This window comes from Medicago sativa, chromosome 3, assembly GCF_051527215.1.
Source record: "Medicago sativa cultivar Bolivia chromosome 3, Bolivia_mono, whole genome shotgun sequence".
Classification (NCBI taxonomy): domain Eukaryota; kingdom Viridiplantae; phylum Streptophyta; class Magnoliopsida; order Fabales; family Fabaceae; genus Medicago; species Medicago sativa.
Window position 1 is genome coordinate 95441960 of NC_140751.1, and position 25654 is coordinate 95467613.

The 25654-nt window shown below is 33.7% G+C and overlaps 2 protein-coding genes across 9 annotated transcripts; one reads left to right on the top strand and one right to left on the bottom strand.

Annotated features, from left to right (window-relative positions):
• Positions 1-123: 123 nt before the first annotated feature.
• Positions 124-21338, top strand: LOC146942322 (myosin-15-like). Of its 8 annotated transcripts, none has more exons than XM_085756292.1 (38): positions 124-388; positions 465-617; positions 1315-1460; positions 1544-1700; positions 1791-1849; positions 2507-2663; positions 2820-2969; positions 3072-3208; positions 3934-4080; positions 4179-4280; positions 5250-5307; positions 5438-5539; positions 5973-6010; positions 6099-6225; positions 6305-6478; positions 6630-6761; positions 7424-7533; positions 9026-9086; positions 9197-9374; positions 9713-9918; positions 10211-10330; positions 10422-10520; positions 10987-11208; positions 11284-11423; positions 11611-11722; positions 11950-12000; positions 12088-12177; positions 13184-13354; positions 13537-13689; positions 16050-16226; positions 17258-17395; positions 18514-18584; positions 18681-18780; positions 18923-18979; positions 19070-19126; positions 19594-19678; positions 19759-19837; positions 20748-21338. In XM_085756292.1, exons 1-38 carry the CDS (start codon positions 269-271, stop codon positions 20866-20868), a joined length of 4557 nt encoding a protein of 1518 aa, XP_085612418.1. In that variant the 5' UTR covers positions 124-268; the 3' UTR covers positions 20869-21338. The 8 variants fall into 8 exon arrangements, with proteins under 8 accessions (XP_085612418.1, XP_085612420.1, XP_085612419.1 ...); XM_085756294.1 differs by having other exon boundaries at positions 11953-12000; XM_085756293.1 differs by having other exon boundaries at positions 468-617.
• A 507-nt stretch (positions 21339-21845) lies between these two features.
• LOC146942323 (hybrid signal transduction histidine kinase M-like protein) lies at positions 21846-23648 on the bottom strand. Its single transcript, XM_085756300.1, has 2 exons — positions 22903-23648; positions 21846-22597 (listed from the first exon to the last, which is right to left on the bottom strand). The coding sequence occupies exons 1-2, from the start codon at positions 23136-23138 to the stop codon at positions 22201-22203; spliced, it is 633 nt and encodes a 210-aa protein (XP_085612426.1). The 5' UTR covers positions 23139-23648; the 3' UTR covers positions 21846-22200.
• Between the last annotated feature and the right edge of the window lie 2006 nt (positions 23649-25654).

The window sequence follows — 25654 nt, forward strand, 5'->3', positions numbered from 1 at the left end:
AATGGATACGGTGAAGCGAAGGTGAAGGCGTAAAGAGAAACCGAAAAGGTTAAGTAACCGATAAAGATGGTGACGTGTCGAATAGGATTTAAATATCGTGCAGTTTCGTCATTCATGTTTTTGACTCATAGTTGTACCCGTTAGAGCGGGAACCCCCCAAATTTCATTTCATTTCATTTCAACCCGTAAGTCTCACTCTTTCTTTCTCTCTCTAACAACTCTTCTGTTAGGGTTTCACTTTTCGTCCATTCTTCTCGTCGTCTTCACCATGACTCTCCGCAAGGGTTCCAAGGTTTGGATCCCTGATAGGGATTCCGCTTGGCTTCCTGCTGAAGTTCTCGAATCTTCCAATAAACAACTTCGCGTTCTAACCGATTTCAGCAATAAGGTGATTATTTCGTTTTTGAATTGATTTGACTAGCCAGTAATTCAATTGAATGCTGATTTAGTCAAGTTCGTTATAGCAGATTGTTGTTGTTGCTCTGGAGAAACTGTTTCCGAGAGATGCGGATGAAGATGAACACGGCGGAGTTGAAGATATGACGAGGTTGATTTATTTGAATGAACCAGGTGTTTTGTACAATATTCGGAGAAGATATTTGAATAATGATATTTATGTAAGTCTTTACTTTCTACTTCACTTTACTTTTCAATTTTCATAATCTCTGTTTATTGGCGTTATTATGTACTTGATTATGGAATTATGTTATTGTACTTAATGAATCTGGAAAGGTAATTTGGTAATTAGGGATCGGTACATTCGTGTAATGATTGCTAGATTGCATTACTAGATTATCTAGATTATCGTATGTAGATACTGTTATTTTATGGAAAGTCTTGTTCTCTCTGCCACGATTTCACTGAACCATATCATATATGAGAAGAAAATATATGGTTTATTGTCACTCTCTGTTTCTGAACTTAAATTAATGCGTTCATTTATGTAGACCTTTTATAGTGGGTTATTAGTACTATATCACATCATATTCAAGTGTGCATTACTTACTTTACTTTACCTGTTAGCTGATACTGACAAGCCCACTACAAATGGCTAAATTAGTGCATAATAAATAGCTACAAACACTTCCTTTTCCTTTTTCGTAAATTTATTGTAAGATATTTTTTGTGGGTACCTTTTTTTTTTTTTTTTTAAATGGCAAATCTAGCAATAAAATATATGTGAAAGCTGAAACAAAGTACAAGTAGTACTTAAGGTCCAGGGGAGCATTTTGTGGGCACTGTTTATGACACTCTTTCACAAAATGCATTCTGTACTATTTTATGCATTTTGTCTAACTTGTTTGTCTTTGTTAGACATACACGGGGAGCATTTTAATAGCTGTCAATCCATTCACAAAGCTTCCTCATTTGTACAATAACCATATGATGGAGCAGTATAAGGGAGCTCCATTTGGTGAGCTCAGTCCACATGTATTTGCCGTTGCTGATGCATCGTATAGGTTGGTGTGCTTTTGGTTTTGGTGTTGTTTAGTACTTGCCATTTCATTTTCAAGTTAGTAAGTTTCTGTTGGTCATGATTTAGAGCAATGGTGAATGAAGGTCAAAGCCAATCTATCTTGGTCAGTGGTGAGAGTGGTGCTGGGAAAACTGAGACAACAAAATTGATTATGCAGTATCTTACCTTTGTTGGTGGGCGTGCTGTTTGTGATGATAGAACAGTTGAACAACAAGTTCTTGAAGTAAGCTATCATTGTTAGGTGATTAATTCACTTAGAATTTTTATTTATGCAACAATATCGGGTGCTAATTTCACCTTTTTCTTGACTCAGTCGAATCCGCTTTTAGAGGCATTTGGCAATGCAAGGACCGTCAGGAATGACAATTCAAGGTGAACTTAGTTCTTTGTAGTTTACATCTTATGCCAATCTCTAGTTTTTTTTTTCTTCCCCCACTTACCTCTTAGATTATAAGAAGAATAATATTGCATTGAGTCCTTGTCTATGTTATGATCCGGTCTTATCTTTTTATTCATTCAAAGCTTGCTATCTACATAACTATATCTCAGTCATGTCTATATCAGATCCATCTAGAACCAGAGTTGAATGTTTTGAAAACACTGTTATGTAACAATAAAAAGAAAATCTTATGGGTTGTCAGCCATTTCAGGTGTTCAAGTTTGCTAGTATAATGGTAAGTGACTGCACCATTTATAATCTAAAAGTATGTAAATTAAAGAGAGTTCTGGGATGTTATCGAAAACTAACGCCCGTATGTACGTATCAGGGACTAAATTCAAGTATTGACGGTAGGAATATGTGTTGAAGTTTGAAAGGTTAAAGTTTGATGTTTAAGTAGGTGGAGTGGAAAAATATTACATAGGTTTTTCTTGCTTTATTAGATAATTATAATTTTTGGATGTCTTATGAGTTAACAGATTTTACATATTTGTAGAAACCTTAAAGCGAGCATGTCAAATACCCTTTCCCTGAAATTGTAATTGCTTACAGTGAAAGACCAATGCTATTAATATTTTTGTTTGTTGCAGCCGTTTTGGGAAATTTGCTGAAATTCAGTTTGATTCAAGTGGTAAAATATCTGGTGCTGCAATTAGAACTTACTTATTGGAAAGATCACGAGTAGTGCAGACTACGGATCCAGAAAGAAATTATCACTGCTTTTATCAGTTGTGTGCATCTGAAAGGGTACTTGACCTCTGGTGTAGTATATATTTGATTATATATTTTGGTGTTAGTTTGCATCATAATACTATTTTTTTACAAATTCAGGTTACTATTCTCATTTTGTTACAGTTGATGTACTAATTGTTGTTCTTTGCAATTGGAATGCCTCGATTTTAGGATGTAGAGAAGTACAAGTTAGGACATCCAAGCCACTTCCACTATTTAAATCAAAGTAAAGTTTATGAACTAGATGGGGTAAGCAGTGCAGACGAATACATAAAGACGAGAAGATCAATGGATATTGTTGGCATAAGTCACGAGGATCAGGTGTAATGATGTCGTCCACTAGCACATTTATTGATTTATTGTATGCTGTCATGAATTTGTTTACAACCTTCCCTTATAGTTATCCTTTCTTCCTATTAACAGGACGCCATATTTCGCACCTTAGCCGCAATCTTACATCTGGGAAATGTTGAATTTTTTCCTGGGAAAGAACATGACTCGTCAATAATAAAGGATGAGAAATCAATATTTCACTTGCAGATGGCTGCTAACCTTTTCAAGTAGGCAATTTATGTTATTTTTAGAGCATTATTTAGTTTGTATGAATCATATTTTAATTTGGACGTGTTATTGTTTATAAGGGTATCCGCCGTTATTTGTTTTTCCTATTACATATTTTTTTATAAATTAGGAATAGGAATCAATCTATTATATATTTATAGTTCCATTTAATAATAATCCAAAACCTAAATCAGTTGTAATTAATAATGGTGAACGAGTTTGTACTATTTATGGAGGAATATAGAATCAAAGAAGAAACCAATATTTCTTGACCTGGTATCAGATCCTTCTAGTTAGAACTATGATTTCTTTCTTGTGACATACTACTGGGACGTCAATGGGACGGGGATGGAGAGTACTTCCCCGCTACTCAAATCCTCCCCATCCCCATCCCTGCAGATCCCCATCAACAAGAAAAAAACAACTAAATTTCTGCTATTTTTCAACCAGTTAGTTGGTAAAAGAAAAAAGTTTAACTATAAAGCAAATATAGCATTAAGACATTACTGTAAACATTACATATAAAAAAAAATTCTACACTCTGTGAAAAGACAAATAAATATAACATGTCAAAGATGTGTATATACAAATATAAAAATACTTCAACGTGTTGGATGCTTGGTTGTTTCTCCTTAATATTTAATAACTGATCATAATTTCACAAAAGTTTTCATCCTTTGGTAAACCTAATTGAATGGCTACGCTACAACTGTTCTCTCTTTAGGTGTGATCTGAACCTACTGCGAGCAACATTATGTACTCGTTCAATACAAACCCGTGAAGGAAATATTGTCAAAGCTCTGGATTGTAATGCCGCTGTTGCTGGCAGGGATGTTTTGGCGAAAACCGTCTATGCTCGTTTGTTTGATTGGTATGCTCATTATCAATGTGGAATTGTTGAAGATTTTTTTTCTTTTTATCATGAACAAATTGGGGGAAAGTTCTATTTATTTTTTGTTGTTCTACCAGGCTTGTTGATAAGATTAATAAAGCGGTTGGGCAAGATATCAATTCCAGGATGCAAATCGGAATATTGGATATATATGGTTTTGAGTCTTTTAAGGATAACAGGTAAGATGTTTTCAAGTACATGCTTTTCTCTTTGAGGTGAAGGAATTTTCTTTTGGTTATGTGTACCATTTACAGTTGAAGTGTGTGGCTTAACTGTGTATTTGAAGTATTAGAATATCCTGGTGCGTGGATCAGGCATGCATATCTACTTTCCATTTCTCTAGTGTTCGTTTAAGTTATAATATTTTCAGTAATAGAAAAAACCCCATAGCGCTCAGCCATTTGATTATTAGTTTATTACTATTTTTAGATTTTTTTTTTTTTTTTTTTGTATTTCTATTATTAGATTTGATTTTTCTGTTGCTGTTATTTTGAATTTTTTTAAATGACCAATGCTAGTATGTTCACATACATTATTGTTATGTTGTGGGTGGGCCGGTGGGGATAGAACCCTCCATCTCCATATCACTCCTCCCCTTAAGTACCCTATCCCAACTACCAACCCATCCTCCTTGCTGTTATTTTGAATCAGTAGAACTAAAATGAGGTAATGGAATGGAATGGAATCTAATTGTGTAGGTTTGGTAGGAAGCCAAAAATTGGATCATATAACCATATCAATGGTCAGACAGTTTGAGGCCCTAGGATCCATTATAGAAAATGATGAGAAAATAGAGGGAGATATCAATTAAGGATTAAAGCAAGGTGTCTGAAATTGATAAATACTTTTGGTGTAATTTGTGATAAAAATCACCACTCAAGCTTATAATAAAATCTTCCTGTACAACTATAACACCTACAGTATTGTATAATGCTTAATTTGGCAGTGAAGAGCCAACAAGAAAATAAATTTAGTGTTGAAGTCTTAGAGAAGTGAGAATCTTATGATAGCATGCTGTGGTGTTGTTGTTTGATCTATGTAGCTGACTCCACTAAGTGGGGAAAAGCTTTGGTGATTGTTGTAGTTTTATACTAGCAACTATGTTAAAGCAATTGCCTTTCTCAACTCGGAAACATTTTCTTGAACAGTTTCGAGCAATTCTGCATCAATTTTGCAAATGAAAAGCTTCAGCAACATTTTAATGAGGTATGGAATTATGTTATGTATTTTAATTGCATTCACCATGCTAGTTGCCTGGTGTTTTGATCTGGAACTTGATATTGTTCTTACTTCGTCATCATCTTATAGCTTCTTTGTCTCTTGTCATTTTTCCCAGCATGTGTTCAAGATGGAGCAAGAAGAGTATAAAAAAGAAGAAATTGAGTGGAGTTACATTGAATTTATAGACAACCAAGATGTTTTAGATTTGATTGAAAAGGTTTTTTTACTTGATTTCTTTAGATGTTTCAGAAGATTATGAATTTTGTCAATTTATTACAGTAGGCCACAGCTACTGAAATTGAAAAAGTTATGAATCAGAATGGTAACTGCTTAGCTATACACAAAGCTTCAAAACCTTTTTTTTTCCTCCCGTTATTCTGTGTTTTATGTCTACTGTTTCAATCTCTCTCAATTTATATGACTTCCTCGGAATGGTGGGATGTGCATAAGTATTGGATTGGGTTCATTCAAATTTCAAACAATAAGCTGGTTAAACCGGCATATCTAGAATCTTGACGAAAATCATGCCAAAAATATATCATGTTGCTTCGTTTGGAAATGAAGTTCCGAGTTTGCATCATACAGATGAGTATGTCACTTTTTTCTCTTGATTAAGTTTCTTATTGGTTTCTTGTGTATTCTTTTTGCAGAAGCCCATTGGTATCATTGCCCTGTTAGATGAAGCTTGGTACAATTTATTTGCTTTATGGATTGATGTGCATTTATACATTGCTCTCTTGCAAATTATATTCAGTCCTGAATTTTTCTTCTTTCAGCATGTTTCCAAAATCAACACACGAAACATTCTCAACCAAGTTGTTTCAGCACTTCTTGTCCCACGCTAGGTTTGGAAAGGAGAAGTTTTCAGAAACAGATTTTACTGTTTCTCATTATGCTGGAAAGGTTATTCAGTGTTGCTGTGCTTTCTCTTGTTTGGCAAAATGTATCCTGTAATGTAATATCTTCCGATATTTTTATGCAGGTCACATACCATACAGACACTTTTTTAGACAAAAATCGTGATTATGTAGTTCTAGAGCATTGCAATGTATTATCTTCCTCAAAATGCCCCTTCGTGTCGAGTCTCTTTCCTTCTTTACCAGAAGAATCCTCAAGGTCATCCTACAAGTTTTCTTCTGTGGCTTCCAGATTTAAGGTGTACATATCTATTACCTTTTGGGTGTTATTGAATTTAAGGTGATTCATTATTGCAAACAAATTTGCATAAGAGATTAAATAATTTGAATTTAAGTTGCTGATAATTTCTGTTTCTTGTCTGTGTTGGATTTGGTGGATGTGCACCTCAGCAACAACTTCAAGCACTTATGGAAACACTTAAGACAACAGAGCCTCATTACATTCGATGTGTCAAGCCAAATTCTTCGAACCTACCACAAAAGTTTGAAAATACTAGTGTCTTGCATCAATTACGCTGTGGGGTCAGTAATTTAGATATTTTAGCTCCTTCACTGTTATCATTCTCTGAAACACAAATTGCCATTATGTCGGAAGTTGTTTCTTTGACTGCTGTCTTGGTAATTACTGTCAATCTGTGCAGTGGTTTTTCCTGTGTGTTTTGCACCGATTTGACTGTACAAATAGTACGTTACTTTGATGGTTTTACCATTTGATTTATGATAATTTCTTTTTTATGTGTTAGCCCATTGAATTGAGCAATATGGAAACAGGGACTTTTTTATGAAGTAATTTGAAGGGTTTTTTTAATGGCTTTCAAAATTTGAGTTAATGTTTTATATTGTTGATTTCTTTCCTTTTTCGAATGGAAATTGATATGGTTTGACTGATAAGTTTATATGCATACAAAACATGCTGTGGGATTTATTCAGTTTTCTTGGAAATAAGGTGTCCCCTCAGTAGTAAGATATTCGCTTTGTAACCTCAAGGGAGAGTTCGAATCCCACCTATAGGACAGTTGTTAAATGGCTATTAGTGCCACCATTATTTATAAAAAATCCCCCTTCCCCAATTTTTTAAAAATAAAGGTGAACATAACAATCATGTTTGTCACCAAGATATTCTCCGAAGCAGATTCACATTTTCACTGAACATATTTTTTTTTTGCATGGACTATTTTATTTAGGGTGTACTTGAGGCTGTTCGGATAAGTCTGGCAGGTTACCCAACTCGAAGGACTTACTCGGAGTTTGTAGATCGATATGGATTAATAGCTCCTGAATTTATGGATGGAAGGTGAATATACTAAAACTGTAAACAGTTGAACCGTAATATTGTTTGTTTTTGTTAACGGTATCACTGCATGTGTAATTTTAATGGGATTGATGTTTACTTAATAGTCTATCAAGTCGGAAAATGATCTGGCTATTGTTTGGATTAATTAATGTTTATGAAAGTTTAACAGTAAAAGGGTGAGATTGAAGGCTCAAAGGCTTGACCAAGTTTGAGCCAGTCGTAACTTGAATAAGGTTTACATTACTCACATAGCATTAAAATATACTAAAGTTTATCACACTATGTAGATAAAAGGTTGAATTTTATTAGGTTTTGATGTGTCAAGTCTTCAAGTGGAGGAACTGTATAAATATCTCAGTAAATTTAGGGATCATAGTTACCAGGTTTGGTCTTTAGTCCACTCTACCCTTGTAATTGCTTTTGGTTTTTAAGTAGGGTTGGAGCATAATTACCAGTTTTGCAATTCGCTGGTTACATGGTACGAGTACGTGGTTCGCTATCTACCAAGAATTTGGTACATGAGGGGTATACAGAGTCGGTACGCTTGGGTTCGTAATATATACATATTGATATACTAATAATTATACTATCATCAAATTTTGGTCCAGTTAAAAAAATGAAATTACACACTGATTTCTTTTTAACATAAGTATGAAATAAAAAAAGATTAGTTAAAAAAAAAAAATTATGAGTGGGAGCAGCAAATTTTGTGACTATGGGTGGGAGGGAGCCTTTGATTTATTCAACATAACAATTAAAATTTTGCGCTGGTTTCTGGTTTACTACTTGACCAAGCCTGTTCATTTGGTTATTAAAAAGAAATCAGGTATAAGAGTTTCTAGAACAATTAAACCAAAAGTAGTTATAAGAGTCCCATATTGGATGGGATAAGGTATGAAAATGATTTTATAAGTGGAGGCTGTCCTCACCTCCAAACCGGTTTTGTAAGGGTTGAGTTAGACCAAACCAAATTGTAAGATGGTATGGGAGCCTATCCAAGATACATTGGGCCACCCGATACTGGGTCACACTCCAAATATCCAGTCCTAGGTGTGAGGGTTGTGTGTTAAGGGGCAGTCCTCACCACAAGCCGATTTTGTAAGGGTTGACTTGGAAAGGTAATGGGCCAGCTCTCCTATTATCTAGTTGAAATAGCTAGCTTGATCTAGTCATGATGTATAAGACCATTGGTTAGGATACTTGCAACCTCATTTGTGGTTTTATTTTGCTGAACCAAAAGACAAAGATACAAAGCAAGTAGGCTTTAAATCTGCTTATTTGAAATTATGATTCTTCATTTACTAAAGGAAATTGTTCTAGTTAGTTTTTTTTTTTCTTGTAGCATGGACAGCATTATCTTGAAGTGATTGTATATGCATTTTAGCTACAATAATGTCAGGGCAACAATACAACAAGCTCTTTTTTACTATATAATTAAGAGATCAGTGCTTTCAGTTCTCATTAATGTTGATCTAAACTTTTTTGTTGACAGTTATGATGATAGAGCTACAACTCAGAAAATATTGCAAAAGCTAAAGCTTGAGAATTTTCAGGTGTGTTTCTTATGAGCCATGTGTTCTGCTGTTGTTCCCGAACAAACTTGGAATATAAGAGTACAAATGACTTTATGATAGTTATGTTTATGATTTTTCTTCTTATTCAGCTGGGTAGGACTAAAGTGTTTCTCAGGGCTGGTCAAATTGGTATTTTAGACTCTAGGCGGTCTGAAGTTTTGGACAATGCTGCGAAGTTTATTCAGCGTCGACTGCGTACATTTATTGCACACAGGGATTTCATCTCAATCCGAGCTGCTACTGTTTCTCTTCAAGCATGCTGCAGGGGTCAGTGTTGTTGATGTTTAATAAAATAACTTCCCTTAAGTTCTCCATTAGAATATTTTTTTTCTCTCTCTCTCTCTTTTACGTTGCTTTTTAAAACTCGTTGTCAATAAATATATATTGGAGCACTTTATCTCCTTGAAGATTCTGTCAGTAATATAACAATACATAGCTTCCATTTTCTGCTTTGGATAGTACTTGATTTGTACTTTTGGCTGTCAGCCTTTCAGAACCCTTTGAACTCAATTATACTTGTTATTTTAGGCATATCACATGTAAATGTAGGGGTCTCCACTTCCACCAATGATTGTCCTGGTTTTTATCAGTTCTTGTTTTTGTAGGTTGCCTTGCACGGAAGATATATGCTTCTAAACGGGAGACTGCAGCAGCCATCTCCATTCAGAAGTATATTCGTATGTGTCAGATGAGGCGTGCTTACATGACACTGTATTCTTCTGCTATCATCATACAATCAAATGTTCGTGGTTTCACAATTCGCCAAAGGTTTTTGCATAGAAAAGAACACAAAGCTGCTACTATTATTCAGGTGTGTCATCATGAGATGTATGTATTATGGTGTTGGTGTGATCTTTTAAATGTCAAAGCAATAGCCTCTTCACCGTCATCATTTTAATATATTTAATTTATTTTACTTATTCTGGATAGTGCTTTGAATTCTTATGCATACAATTATGATTGATCATGTGAAACTTATATCTCGCATATGCTTTCCTTTGGGGCATGATCAATAATGCCTCACTTTCAATTGCTTGACATTTCCTGTTGGTATGGTGGATTCTGATTTGTTATTTTATCATAAATGTAACATTCACACATAGGCGTATTGGAGGATGTGCAAGGTTCGATATGCTTTCAAACAACTTCAATTTTCAATTGTGGCAATACAATGCCTTTGGCGCTGTAAACAAGCAAAAATACAGCTCCGCAGACTGAAACAAGTATTTTCTTTTTACTTTTTTCTTATTTTGAAAGTGGGAAATGCATCAAAAGTGGTTCTAACTTATTTTCATTTTAATTTACCTATGCCAGGAGGCTCGTGAAGCTGGTGCCTTGCGTTTAGCTAAGACTAATCTGGAGAAACAATTGGAAGAGCTCACATGGCGTTTGCATCTAGAAAAAAAAATAAGGGTATTGCTTCTACAAAAAGTTGCCATGGATATGCTATCTGTGCTTATCTTTGAATACCTGTATATGCAAAAGTGTTTTGACACATTATATTTTGTTGCTTCTTCCACATTCTATTATGAGTTTCTCTCATGCTTATTCCATGATTATTTTATTTTGGTATTCAAATGACTTAAATTAGAAACTGTTGATATTAGCCAATTTAGTGTAATAATGCTTATGCTAAACATATTGATATTGCCATATCAATCTCATAAGTAGAAGATTGTCCTAATGTGATGTTTTTTGGTTATTTTTGGAAGGTATGCTCATATTTTCTAGGTTGTATCTTTTGCCTATAAAAGTTGTCTGATTTAGAATTGTACATATGATTTCTCTTTGCTGGTCAACACATGGTTTATTTCAGGATATTGGTATTTCAGATGTTCAAAGGGATCAGACAGCTCTTTCACATTGACTATTTGTGCAGGTGTCTAATGAAGAGGCTAAGCAAATTGAGATTTCCAAATTTCAAAAGATGCTGGTAGCTCTGAATTGTGAATTAGATGGAGCTAAATTGGCAACTATTAATGAGTCGAATAAGAATGCAATTTTGCAAAATCAATTGCAATTATCAGCACGGGAAAAATCTGCTTTAGAAAGAGAACTAGTTGCAATGAATGAAGTGCAAAAGGAAAATGCTCTGCTGAAGGTGCTTTGAGTAATGTTGAATGGTTGTTTCTATTAAAATTGAGGTGTGTTATATTTATTTGTTTGATATTTATAGGGCTCTTTGGATGCCATGGAAAAGAAGAGCACAGCTTTGGAGCTTGAGCTTTTGAATGCTAAAAAAGACCATAATGAAACCATTCAGAAAATGAGGGAATTTGAACAGAAGAGTGCTCAACTAGCACAAAATATGAAAAGGTGCATTTTTTCTGCTCAGGTTTATTTTATAAATTGATTTAGTTTCTAAGTGCTAGTCATGTTTGCTCTTTCAATTGTACTGCATCTTTTTGAACTGTTATAAACTTAATTAATTCATGTTGTGATTTCCTTAAAAATCTAGAGTTTTTGTTTGCTATTGTTCACTTTTCTACTTGTTTTAATCTAGTCTTGAAGAAAAGCTATCAAGTTTGGAGAATGAAAATCAGGTGCTTCGTCAGAAAGCCTTAAGTGTGTCTCCTAAGAGTAATCATCCAGGTTTTGCAAAGTCATCATCCGAAGTAAGTTTCGTCCTGCATATTGACATTCTCTTCTACAAATATTTATAAAAACTTTATTTTGCATTATTCCTTATTAATTTGTATCTTCGTGCTCCGATTCCTAAATCGCTTGTATATATTGAAGTGATTTTGGTGTATTGAAAACATCAAAATTATTGCATTGCATCATATATAGTTTTGTTTCTAAAAATAATGTTTTATTTTTTATTTTATTTTTCTTTCTGAAGCAGATAAAGTCAAGGGCAATGGCCCCACACATTGAGCAAAACCCAGTATTTGTAAGATGGTTCCTTCTTTTCTTCCAATGTTGAAAATAGTAACTTATGCGACTACAACTGTTATTCATTTGCTATAAATTGATGCAGGAATCACCTACACCCACAAAACTTATGTCCTCTTTGACACGTGGCTTGTCAGATTCTCGTCGATCTAAATTAACAGCAGAAAAGCATCAGGCATTACTCTTGTTTCACTTGTTCCGAAATCCTACACTTTTAGTTTTTGGCATTCTGCTGTGTTTAAATTACAGTTTTGTTTGTTTGTTTAGTTTTCATCTTTATGTGTTCAACTTAAATAATTTAGATAAAAATATTAGAGAATTGATAGACTTTGAATATTATTGATCATAACTAGATACTAACTCGATACAGAATACTAAACACGAATCCTTATAAACAGGGAAATTGGGAAATAAATTTTGATAATTACTCAGCAATATTGTTTGAGTCATAAACTACATAAGTCACCATCACAATAACCATCAACAGGAAAAGAAGACACCAGTAATATGATTCATCTGTGGGAAAAGAGTCACTATCGGAATAATTGCTGATGGTGATAGAAGCCACTGATATGATCCATTGATTTTATCTTAATGTTAACAACTATGACAGCATTTGCAGATGGTTGTCCTTTGGAATTAATTTGCGAATACCAAACATCTTTTATATATCCTCCAATCCAATCTTCTACAAAACTTATAAATGTCGATAGTCACTTCCTAGTAAGACTTTCTCTAGCATCCTCAAAACTTACGTTTGTTCCAGGAATCAACTTGCTGATATCTTCATAAAATCTTTATAGGTTCCTTGGATTGCTTGTATATGCTTCAACCTTATTGGTAAAAATCTGAGACAAAAATAAGGCCTGAAATGAGTTTATAAAGAGTGGCACCTTACTAGCCGGTTTTGTAAGGATGAGTTAGACCCAATATTAAAACTTAATAAACTTGAGGGGGGAGTTAAGATATGTTTCAAAATTGTTCATGATTTGGAAGATCTGTTTATGTATTTATTGTTTTCTTTCTTCGTAATTTATTTAATTCTAATATCTTACCTTTAGGGATTAATTTGGTTAGTATCTTGTATAGATAACTAGATATTGTACAAATTATTCATGATTTAATACAAAATGATTTTCTTGTTGGTCTCAGCTGGCTAATAGTTGCCATGTGTTGTCCAGGATAACTATGAATTCCTCACTAGGTGTATCAAAGAGGATTTGGGGTTCAAAAATGGTAAACCTGTGGCAGCTAGTATCATATACAAATGTCTTCTTCATTGGCATGCATTTGAATCTGAGCGCACAGCCATATTTGATTACATAATTGATGGAATCAATGAAGTCATAAAAGTAAGCGATTTGCTCATATTTTATGTGCCACCCTTTGTATTCTTATTATGTTCCTAGTCTTATCAAAGTTTCTTTTGCATAGGAAATAATTGTTCATTTATAGTGCTGTACTGTATCTCAATTTTAGGATGCTCTTATAATTTTTATATGAGATTTATTTATTTCTGTGGCATATGTTTCAGGTCAGAGACGATGACGTTGTCTTGCCATATTGGCTGTCCAATACCTCCGCACTTGTTTGCCTTTTACAGAGAAATGTTCGTTCAAATGGTTTTTTAACTACCACAGCTCAACGTTATGCTGGATCATCTGGCTTGACCAGCCGGATTGGGCATGTAAGTTATCTTGCTGAATATTGATGTTGGATTTTTTCACGTGCACAATACACCATTTTTTTTTTTGCTTCAATGTGGTAGTTGTTGACTTGGTCTAAGCATTTACATTATATTCCTTTTTAAATTGAGGGTTATTATTTCCTAGGTGATAAAGATAAACATTACCTTCCTTCAGATTTTTTTTTTACATGGCATGGAAGGTGAATATAGGTTTTTATATTGGGTCTAACTCATCCTTACATTATCTGGTATGAAAATTGAAATACTAGCTTTTCTATATCAATTTCAATGGACAACAATACACTATTTTGGCTAGTAAATTTTCATGAGCAAATTATAGATTTGTGAAACGAAATATTACTGAGAACTATTGCTAGAAAAGGTGCAGGATATGGTATCCTTTTGAGCGAAGGTAAAAAATTGTTGAAGGGCGTAGCCATGATCCTAAATTATGTTTTTGTTTTGTTATATACACTTGATGATAGTCATAAATGTTAAAATAATATTATAATTTTTAATATAGTTAAATCTAAAATTAGGGCTAGGCGGTATTTGCAATATATATATATATATATATATATATATAGGGGGCTGTTAACTTGCACCCACCTAAAAACACTAAGGTGCAAGTTAACAAGCTGCACCTACTTGTACTTTACTAAAACACCCTTTTGTCTCTATTAAACTTTATTTTAATTAAAAGGACATTTTTGTAAATAGCATAAATAATATTTGTTTATAATAGAAAAACATGGGTGTTTTGGTAAATAACTAGTAGGCGCAGCTTGTTAACTTGCACCTTAGTGTTTTTAGATGGGTGCAAGTTAAAAGTGGGGGGCTGTTAACTTGCACCCACCTAAAAACACTAAGGTGCAAGTTAACAAGCTGCACCTACTTGTACTTTACTAAAACACCCTTTTGTCTCTATTAAACTTTATTTTAATTAAAATGACATTTTTGTAAATAGCATAAATATTATTTGTTTATAATAGAAAAACATGGGTGTTTTGGTAAATAACTAGTAGGTGCAGCTTGTTAACTTGCACCTTAGTGTTTTTAGGTGGGTGCAAGTTAACAGCCCCCATATAGTGTTTTTAGGTGGGTGCAAGTTAACAGCCCCCATATATATATATGGTTCAATATATAAAAATTGGGGGCAAAATATTTTTAGAAGAGGCCAATAATGATTACAACGTTGAAAGCCAGTAATAATTACAACATTTTTGACACATCTGAATTTTGAAATTATTATATTATTAAAATGGTTTTGCCCAAAGGATTTTCTATTAACAAGCTTGTGCAAATTTTTCAAGTATTATTGCTGCTGCCAAGAGAAAGATCAATGATGAACGAAGTGGAGAAGAACCTATTTTGTTCTTAGTTTTTTATATTTTTATTGATGGATTATTCGAGACGATATATGAATAGCAACACTTTTGGAATATTTTAATATTTGTGTTGTTTATTTAATTATTTGTACTCATCAGTTTTCTAGGTTTTAGTGCAGTGATTTGTTTTTATTTATTTTTTATTATTTGCGTAATTGCAGAAAAATATTTCTGAGTAATATACGAATTGTGTAAAGAGTACATACACTAATATGCTTGTATAGAATATGCTATAGGTAACAGACTCAATTAATGTGCTGAATACAACGAACGGTTACACATAATTACAACATATACACCTAATAATGTTAGGTTATAGAATAATGGCTAACTAGAGTAGTTGAAGTAGATAAGAGTTGTTAGTAGTTAGTTAGTTGAGGTTATTACAAGGTTATTTGTAAAATAGGAGAATACATTGATATAGATCATTATTTAATATTTGTAAAGTTTGGTTAATAGAGCAGTGTTTCTATTGTGAAAGGGAAACCCTTGGAGGAGAGATTCTCTCCTATTCTCTTTTAAGTTTTATCCTTTCTCAAACTTTCAATTGAATTATTCTCAATCTATTCAACTCTGCCCAGTTTTGGGAATTCTTTCTTATATGAATTATTCCTCAATTTATTCAATGCTGCCCTGTTTTGGGAATTCTTTCTTATACCAAAGGAAAGGTTCCTGACAAATAACTACAGATATGGCCATATGCTCAGTACAGTAATGATACTAAGAAACCTTTTACATGATTCGTTGAAGAAAGACTTACCCAATCAAGGCATAGATAGAGACAACAGTTAAAAGTAAAAGCAGAATATAATGCTGGCAAAAAAATGTATTTATTTGTGTCCTTCACTTTCACACTGTAGTTTGTTATTATTTATACAGATTTTACACATTACAACAGTAGTCGTGGCCTGTGGGTCTCCCAGCCCCTGCTTTCTTTATCTTCCTCCTTATTTAGTTTGGTGCCATTTCCAGGGACTGAAGTCTCCATTAAAGTTAATTGGATATAATGATGGTATGTCGCATGTGGAGGCAAGATATCCAGCTATACTTTTTAAACAACAACTAACTGCTTGTGTAGAGAAGATTTTTGGCCATTTACGTGATAATTTGAAAAAGGAACTTTCTCCACTTTTGGCATTATGTATTCAGGTGGGCTTTCTTACTTCTGGCATTTAAGTGACTAAATTTCCAAGTCACATTATGTGAGTCAATGTGCTACTATTCATGGTTCATGTATTATCTAATAGTTGTTAAACACTTATTTTGTGCTGCAAAGTAGGTATTCAATAGGCTTAGATGGTTTGGGCATGTAGAGAGAAGACCTGTAGATGCTGTCGTAAGAAGAGTAGATCAGATGGAGGAGAGTCAGGTCAAAAGAGGTAGAGGAAGACCTAGGAAAACTATAAGAGAAACCATTAGAAAGGATTTAGAGGTCAATGAGTTGGATTCAAATATGGTTTATGATAGAACACTATGTCGTAATTTGATCCATGTAGCGACCCCACTTAGTGGGATAAAACTTGGTTGTTGTTGTTGTTGTTGTTGTAAAGTAGGTATTCAATGAAGTCACAAACTAAAGAAGTTTATCATGCACTGAACTAGTTTCATAGCTTTAGGTTTTGCTTCATAAGCTTTATAGTAGCTCTCAACATCAATCAGCTTTTGTTGGTTAGCATCATCGTATGTCAGCCATTTAACTTGATTTGGTTACTTAAGTTGGACTTTAGTTCCATAGTGGTGGTGTATTTGCTGTGGAATGCTATGGATTAGAGTTTATAGTGTGAGTTCAAAGAAATGGTTGTGTTTATTATTGATTTTTTTTTATTGCACGTACAAGGAATCATCAAGCTTTCATTTCATTAATTTATATTCTTGTAGTGACCATTTGATGCTTTGGAAGCTGAGGGGTCTTTTATTAGGGGATAAAAATATCAGGGATGAGGAGAGAGCCTTTGATTTGCCTTGAGAATGGGCAACCCTCATTTTGGAACGCATTTTACCTATATCCTTATTTCCGTCTGTGATTTTAGTGTTCTGGAAATTTTGATCTTTCAATGGTTTCATTGTACTTTTGGATAAACTGCTGAACTTATCTAGTTTGTTGTTGTCTTAGCTTTAGTTTCATAGTTTTCTAAATGAAATTTTATAAAGATTGAAAATTCTCTTATGATACTGGTTAGGCACCCAAAACAGGACGAGTGCAAAGTGGGAAATCATCTAGATCTCCTGGGGGGCTTCCTCAACAATCACCTGGTGGCCAGTGGGACAACATCATCAATTTTTTGAATTCACTCTTGAACCGATTATGTGCAAATCATGTATGTTCTTCATTGTTTTAATCACATGTTTGTTACTGTGTTTTATCTGCATTCATCCCTTTTTATTGTTCAATTTCCTTGTGTTCATGTGCTTGGACCGGGGTTGGCCTTTTTCGTTATAAAAGAAGAAATTAACTAAGACAGAGAAGGTAGCTACAAAGAGTTTGAATAATAAAAGAAAACATGAACAAGGTAGATAAACATGAAGTTTAGCGACCAATCTCTGAACGTATATTTAAGGGAAACCCTTGGAAAGGACCGCCTACTTTATCACTAAATAGAAGCTACATACCTAATCTTATCTGCTCTTATCAGCTGCTATTTCAATTGACACCTCCTTAAAGACAAAAGTTATACTCCATTCAAATGCAAAAAAGTGTAGTACTGACTGCACTTTGCCACAAAATTTCATTTTCTATATATACATAATAAATTTGCAAATGTTAGCCAACCTGTTGATTCTGGATAAAATGCTAGGTGCATAAAGAGTGCTAAAGCTTCAGTCCTACAAGTTCAGGCAAGAGGCCAGCTTGTGGTAATTATATCAGCAATAGCAACTGGGTTAGAAAGATATAGTATCCGGACTCTAACTGTTCTCTTTCACTGCTCAAGGGGGGTCGCCTAGGTTGTAAATGTGTAAATTCCAAATAACTGGAGTGAGGACGGGGCGTCAATTGTAATATGGACCTCAACTTTTTTTTCAGAACAAAATTACAAAATAAATGTGATATCATGTCAGGGAAAGTTGTTTGAAATTGGGTATGGTTATTTATATAATCTGTATTCTGGGAAATTATATTTTTGGAGTTATTGTTCTGTATCTTTTGTGATATCCTTCAACTCCATTCTTCAATATTTACCTCAAAAGTTGGTGCCACAAGACTGTTGGCTCAATGATGATACAATAGTTTCCTGTTTGTTCAGTAGTAGTGTTACTTGTTGAAAGTTTTGGTTACAAAGCTTTGGTGTGGAACAACTGTGCTTTTATCTTAAGAAAAATGTAAATCAGTTGTAGGCTAAAATTTTATAGTTCATTGCAGAACTAACTTTTCTTACCTGCAATCTTTTTTATTTATTTTTATTTTTATCATTTTTCTTACCTGAAACTGCGTATTCAGATACCATCCTTCTTCATCCGCAAGCTAGTTACACAGGTGTTTTCCTTCATCAATATGACGCTATTCAACAGGTAAAAGTAAAAGGCGATAATTATTAGACATGGTTTTTGTGGCCTCAAATCTCTAACATTCTCTATTTATTTTAATCTTCCCATAATCTCTTTCAGTCTTCTTTTGCGGCGTGAATGTTGTACTTTCTCAAATGGTGAATATGTAAAGTCTGGTCTTGCAGAACTAGAGAAATGGATAGTTAATGCGAATGAAGAGGTAAACTAAGCTTGGTAATGCTATTATTCATTATTTTAGTTTCAAATTTTAACTGTGCTTCTAACAATATAAAATCATGTGATCCATGTAATTGATCTCACCAAGTGAGAAAAGACTTTAACGAGGTAGTTCTGAAATGCAGTATGCAGGAACATCCTGGCATGAGCTGAATTATATAAGACAAGCTGTTGGGTTTCTGGTATAAGCACTACTTTAGTTGTACATTTGATTATCTCAATTAACACTGCTATCTCATATTTATGCTTTTGTTTATTTGAAAAATTCACAGGTAATACATCAGAAGAGGAAAAAATCTTTGGAAGAAATTAGGCAGGATCTTTGTCCGGTATGTTATCATCGTATCATATAATCTGTTGCAACATCATCTGTGTCACACATCTATACTGAATATCTTTCCTGTGTCAAATAATTTGAAGTTCCACCATGTTATGAAGATGCTTGAAAAATTGAACCTAATATTTTTTTTGGCTTAACACGGTCCAAGTGGAAAACCTCTGGGAGATGTGTGAGGAAAGTTTCATGATATAAAATCTGTATTTAAATGTCAATATTTACATAGTCATATAGCACATTATTTGTTAAATTAAGGAAATTTCATTTGTAGTCCCTCTTGTGCCTCACTCATAAGGATACAAGAGAAACTGTTGTACTAAGATTTGGGGAGGGGAATCGGATTGCATGTTTGGTCCTTGGTCACAATAGTGATCTTTTCACCTATTTATTTTCTCTGCTTATATTGTCTAAGGTGTTTTATTTTTCTCCTAACACGTTTCTAGCACAATTTGCTAACAGGCATTAACTGTGAGGCAAATCTATCGAATTAGTACCATGTACTGGGATGACAAGTATGGAACCCAGAGTGTATCCAACGAGGCAAGTGATGTCATAAATTTATTTAAAATACTATTGTGATTGTAGTTTCCATCTAGTTTTAAACTGCATATGATGGACAGGTAGTTGGTGAAATGAGGGAAATTGTGAGCAAAGACAATCAGAGTTTGACCTCAAATTCATTCTTGATGGATGATGACATGAGGTACTCTTCTTTCCCCCATCTAATTTCTTTTCAGTTTCTATTATTTTTAGCAAGTTATTAGTGTTATTGCCATATCTTAAGGCTTTGTTTGGAAGTTACAAGATAAAGGAAGGGGAGAACATTAGAGGGGAAGAGTGGAAGGAGAATACTATCCAAAGTCACCTTCAACGGAGTTTTTGAGTTCTCCAATCTTGGAGGGTTTTGGCTATATACAGAAAAATAAACTCTCATACAAAGGTTGGGGACTAGACTCCCGTCTCCTTCCCTTTTAATCTTTTATCCTTGTTAAGAGTCTCACATTGGATGGGATATGGCCTGGACATGTGTTCATAAGTGAGGACACCTAACCTACAATTGGTTTTGTAATGTTGAGTAAGCCCCAACCCCAATTCTAAGATGGTATCAAAGACTATCCAAGATCTGTTGGCCCAAGGACTTTCAGGTTACCGCTATCAGGTCACACTCCAGATGTTCAGTCTTGGGGAGGGGGGGAGGGAGGGAGGGAGGGAGGGAGGGAGGGTTAAGAGCCCTACATTGGAAGAGGTATGACCTAAACGTGTGTTCAGAAGTGAGGACAGTCTTCACCTTACAAACCAGTTTTGTAAGGTTGAGATGGGCCCAACCCAAATTCTATGAATCCTCAAAGCCCCCCATGCTTTCCCGTTCAAACTCCAAACTAAAGCCTAAAGCAAGGTTGATTTCATTTTTTATATATAAATTTCTAGTTTTTTTTAGTTGTTTTTTAATGTAATTCTGAAAGAGAGCTAAATCTAGTGGCTTGATTTGGCTTTGCCACTGTCGTGTAGATTATTTTATGGATGTATGTAAAATGTTTCGCAGGACATATATATGGGGTTTACATTTGCTTTTGACCTTGGTCTTAACTCTTAACCTTCAATGTTTTGTGCAGTATTCCTTTCTCGGCTGAAGACATAGATATGGCGATCCCTGCTGTGAATACTGATGATATTGAGCTCCCAGCCTTCTTGAATGAATATCCTTGTGCCCAGTTTCTTGTTTCACACGAGTAATAATGGATTTATAATTGCAAGATTGTTTCCTTCATTGATTTACAACTGGAATATGGCACACAGCCTGAAATGTTTCCCTTCGTGTCAACAGCAAATCTTGTTCTCCTCAAATTTTTCTGCTGTCAATCACTTTGTTTGCCAATCATGATATTAATTACCAAAGGAGATGGAATAAAAAAAGGCTATCATGGTTTGATTGTAATTTTTCCGTAAATTACATTATTAGGCCAACAATTTGTAATTATCCAAGAATAGATTACTCAGTCTAGGAGATTCACTTGCTGCTTCTATTATTATGCAGCTCATCTTAGGTATGTTTATTGTTGGCATTTCAGTTGTATTATTTATAGGTATGCAATTGCAAACAGACAGAGCCTTTGGCTTAAGAAACTAAATATTATCACTCATGGATGTACATACTGAACTTCTTTCTTTCTAGTTACAAATTTATTTATATTGTAACTTTTTAACCTTCTGCTGGTGGTGCCCTTTTTGTTTGAAAACTTGGAAGATCGGCTAGACACAACTTCGTCATAAGAACCTTTTTCCAGTTTACGCAAGTTTTTTTTTTTTGTTTTGCAAATGCCAATGTCTATGCAAGTATGTAACCTTGGATGATATGATCATGATTTTAATTGTCACAATTTATTGCCGACAGTTAGATGACAGACAACGACACTTTTTTGGTTGGGAAATTGGCAATACCATTACCCACACTGCTTGTCCAAAATTGAATTATGATATCCGTGGTCAATAGGCCATTAGTAATTTCCAAAGCAGGTTACGACAGAAATCCAACAAAAGGGAACAATTTCACGCCAAGTATGATGCGGGTTAACAAACTTCATTGCCTTGACATATTTTTTCTAAAAAAATTGAGCAACTCAATTGTCAAGTTAGTTTCATCGGATGAATCTAAAATTAGTGAGCCCCTGGAAGGGGAGCCAGGTGTGTGAAGGTTTGATACAATGATTCAATAAATACAAATTCTACATCTGTGTATGATATTTATCCATTTCAAAGCCTCCATGAATGTGTTGCTAGCTTTCTTAAGGTTCTGAAAGATGACCAGTTACAAACAACAAAAACATTACAGTGACATTAATAATACGTGTTATTGAGAGTGCTTACATGGTCTGCCACATCCAATGACAATTGCCTTAAAATAAAAGATTTGGTCATCTATCATTGGTCTTTTGCAATTACAGCTCACTTAGAGATAAATATAACGCAAGCAAAGATATTCAACCAAAGAATTCCAGTCATTGTTGAGTTATTTAGTTCAGTCTCAGATGGGCTGCTTCATTCTTGGAGATCAGCCAGTGAGAATGATTACCAATCTGAAAAATTATGTTGATTAGGAGAGATTGGACTGGAACTTGTACTAGGCACTTGATTTCCTTGAAGAGGTGTAGTAGAACTCGAATTTGAGCTTGAAGTTGATTCCTCGCTGGAACAACTAGTACTGCTGTCATAGTTCAATGCAAATGCAAGAGCCACAACACTTCGATTCGAGCTTATGGTTCTCTTAGAAATGCCACCATTGTTACTTCTTAAAAGGAAATTTTTATTCTTCTCCCAAATATGATTCAAGGCCATCAAATTTCTACGTCTCCTTGTGTAAGCATTCTCTGGTTTTGCAATGTCTTTGGCAGATGGTGAAGAGACTGCGTCAGCTAAACTCATGAAGGACTTAGACTTGCCATCATAGAACTTTGAGATTCCCCTCCTATCAATCAACATGATAACTCCAACCATTAAACACTAATATGCACATACTGCTATTTAATTTGAAAAGTTGCATGATCAGAAAATTTCACACACCGTGAAATGTTGACAAAATGCAAACAAATATATATTTTCAGTTAACCTCCCAAAATGTACATCACGTTAGTTTAATTTCAGAGTAAAAACAGAAACATAAATAACTTCAGTTTAACCTCAATATTAACTAAATAATATTACGAAATCGTTTTTATGATCCAAACAGACACTAAGGATGTGTGATCTGATAAAGGTAGTTAGATAGTGTACCTGATGGGCAGAAACTGTTGGAGTGAGTCCATCATGTTCAATGGTTCATCATAATTATACGTACTCTCAGCCTCATTATCATCGTCGATGTCCCTGCATTCAGACACATCGCTGTCCTTCCCGATGGACGATGTCGTTGAAGATGAACACTGATCATCCTCATCTTCACTCTCTAACAACGCAGATATTTTTTCTTCCGTTCTCATCTTATCCAAAACGCAGAAATGAACAACCATTTAGACCAACTCATAAAAAAATCACAACAAGAACTAGTTTTATAAATGAGAAAGAGTAATAGAGAAATGGATGAAGAAACGGATAGAGAGACAACACAACATTGAGGACTTTCTTTATTTGTTTCGCTAGTTACGATTCCATATATTAATTTTCTAACAAAAATATTTATGTTGATGAGCTAGCAACACTCTTTCTATCTATCTTTCTCGAATACTCCTTTATATATCACTTCTTTTGAAATTATGAAATTAAATAAGTTTTATTGCATAGATAAAATATAATAACGCTTATTTGGATATACTCCCTTAAGTTTTAATGGTAAGCAAAAATATCTAATCTCAAATCTGCCCTAAAAAAAGAAATCTAACCTCAAACCTATTGAAAAATTTAGTTGAGTGCAGTTAATTTTCTGTTTTACGAAAAAAAGAAGTGCATTTTTAAAAGTGTCATATTCACAAAGACTTGTTTCAATAGAACCAAAATAGACACTGAAAAATAAAAGATATCTCAATTCAAGAGTGATGTGATTAAATATAATAAAAGTAATATATTTTTTTTTTTAGCAATTCCGTTATCCCCTGTAAAATACCTTAAACGATTAAAGTTTTGAGCATATTCTTAACAGAAAATATTATATATTTAATTATTTTTGTTTGTACATGATGAGTATTGAGGGAATAGAAATACAAGGGATGCGGATATACCGAATGTCACTGAGGAACCGTGCAATCAATTAATGAAATGAAATTGAAGGATACCGGTGAGAGAGAGCCTAGCAGTAGCAACGTGTATCTCTTAACAACCTATATCCCACTCAACCACATTTTCTAGATTAATTAAGGTACCCTGTCCTTATCAAAATTGAAATTTGTTGTACGAACCTGCTTACTAAATATCAATGGATCAGGTACATAATTTAATCTGATATGCTGGATGACATAAGTTTTCTTTTTATTGACATGATATGGCATTTTAAATGTATATTGTTATGGATCAGGTAAATGTCAAATTCATTGTTTCTCGCTGCAACTAAAGGTTCAAAGTCTCACGTTCAATATCCTCTAAAATCACCGTTTCTTGCAAACCCTAACTCGAGGGGGCACTCTCCATACTCATACTAAAAATGTTATTGTCTACTCTAGACACGATCGAAGGTACACAATTTTTAAAACATTTACTCTTAATCTATCAAATAATTATCTGAGTGTCAGAGTAGTTGCACGTACCATCTCCACCTTCAAGGAGACGAAGTGTTGCTTGATCATTCCACTAATTCAATCATCCTCCTCGTTCAAATTTAAGACATAGAGTATGTCATGTTAGCTTATAGAAACATATCCATCAATATTAAGACATCTATATAGATCATAGGTTTACAACTTATCTTTAAATGTGCAAGCCTACTAAGATATTAATAATGATCAAATATGGTGCCGAAGAAATATAATAATTTCATGGACCAACAACTAATGACCTAACAAACCAATAATTAAAGTTAAGTTTTTTAGTCTATCCTATTAAGAATCGAAATGTCTTAATATTTATAACTTAAGAAACTAAAGTGTTCATAGCTCAAAATTTAAGGACAATTTTTTTTAAGGGACCATATTATATATAGTTTTTAAAAAACCAAAAATATAATTTGACCTATATAAAATTACTTAACTTTAAACAAGTTGAAATAATTTTTTATTTAAAAAAAGTATTTTTTTTAGCAAATTTAAAAAAAAATAGTATATAAAGCAGCCTTTAAGTATTATTTCTGGCTTTGCCGCTGCCCGCTATTGAATATAAGCAAAAAATATTCATGTTTTTCTTTTGTCTTGTGTATATAAACAAATAATTTTTCTATCATGTACAAATTTGAATAAATTAAAAAGTTAAATGTAGTAAATATATCTTCAAACTTATACATTTTATATTAGATACATATTTTTATAATAAATAATTATTGTTTTAAATAAAAAAAATTCAATTTTAATTGTCCTAACCCTATAAACAAAATAACCGCTTTAAGTTTTTAACTTTATCAATGAAGCACGCGTAATCAAATATCTTTCGATTATTATAAATTTTATTTTCGAATGACTCTTTAATTCTCATGAAACAATTTTCTACGAGGGACACTTTTGTGATTGCTCTATTTATTTATTTTTTTAGAGGAAATTGCTATAATCTGTTATGAGATCAAGAAGATTAAATGCATTTGACCAAAATATTCATTTGAAAAAAACATATTCCCTCCGTCCCTGTATCTAACCACCCATTTGACTTTATTTTTGTCCCTAAATCTAAACCACTTTTCAAATTACTAGATGCATTTATTATTTTTTTCCTAAACATACCCCTAATTAATACTACTGCCTTATCTTGAAATTTAAAAAGTCAAATTTAATACATATACAAACAAAGGACAATTTGGTAATATTAACACACAAAATAGACATATTAATTTCACTGACAGCTTTTCTTAAGAAATATGAAAAATGTAAAGGAGGGTTACATTAAGAGACGG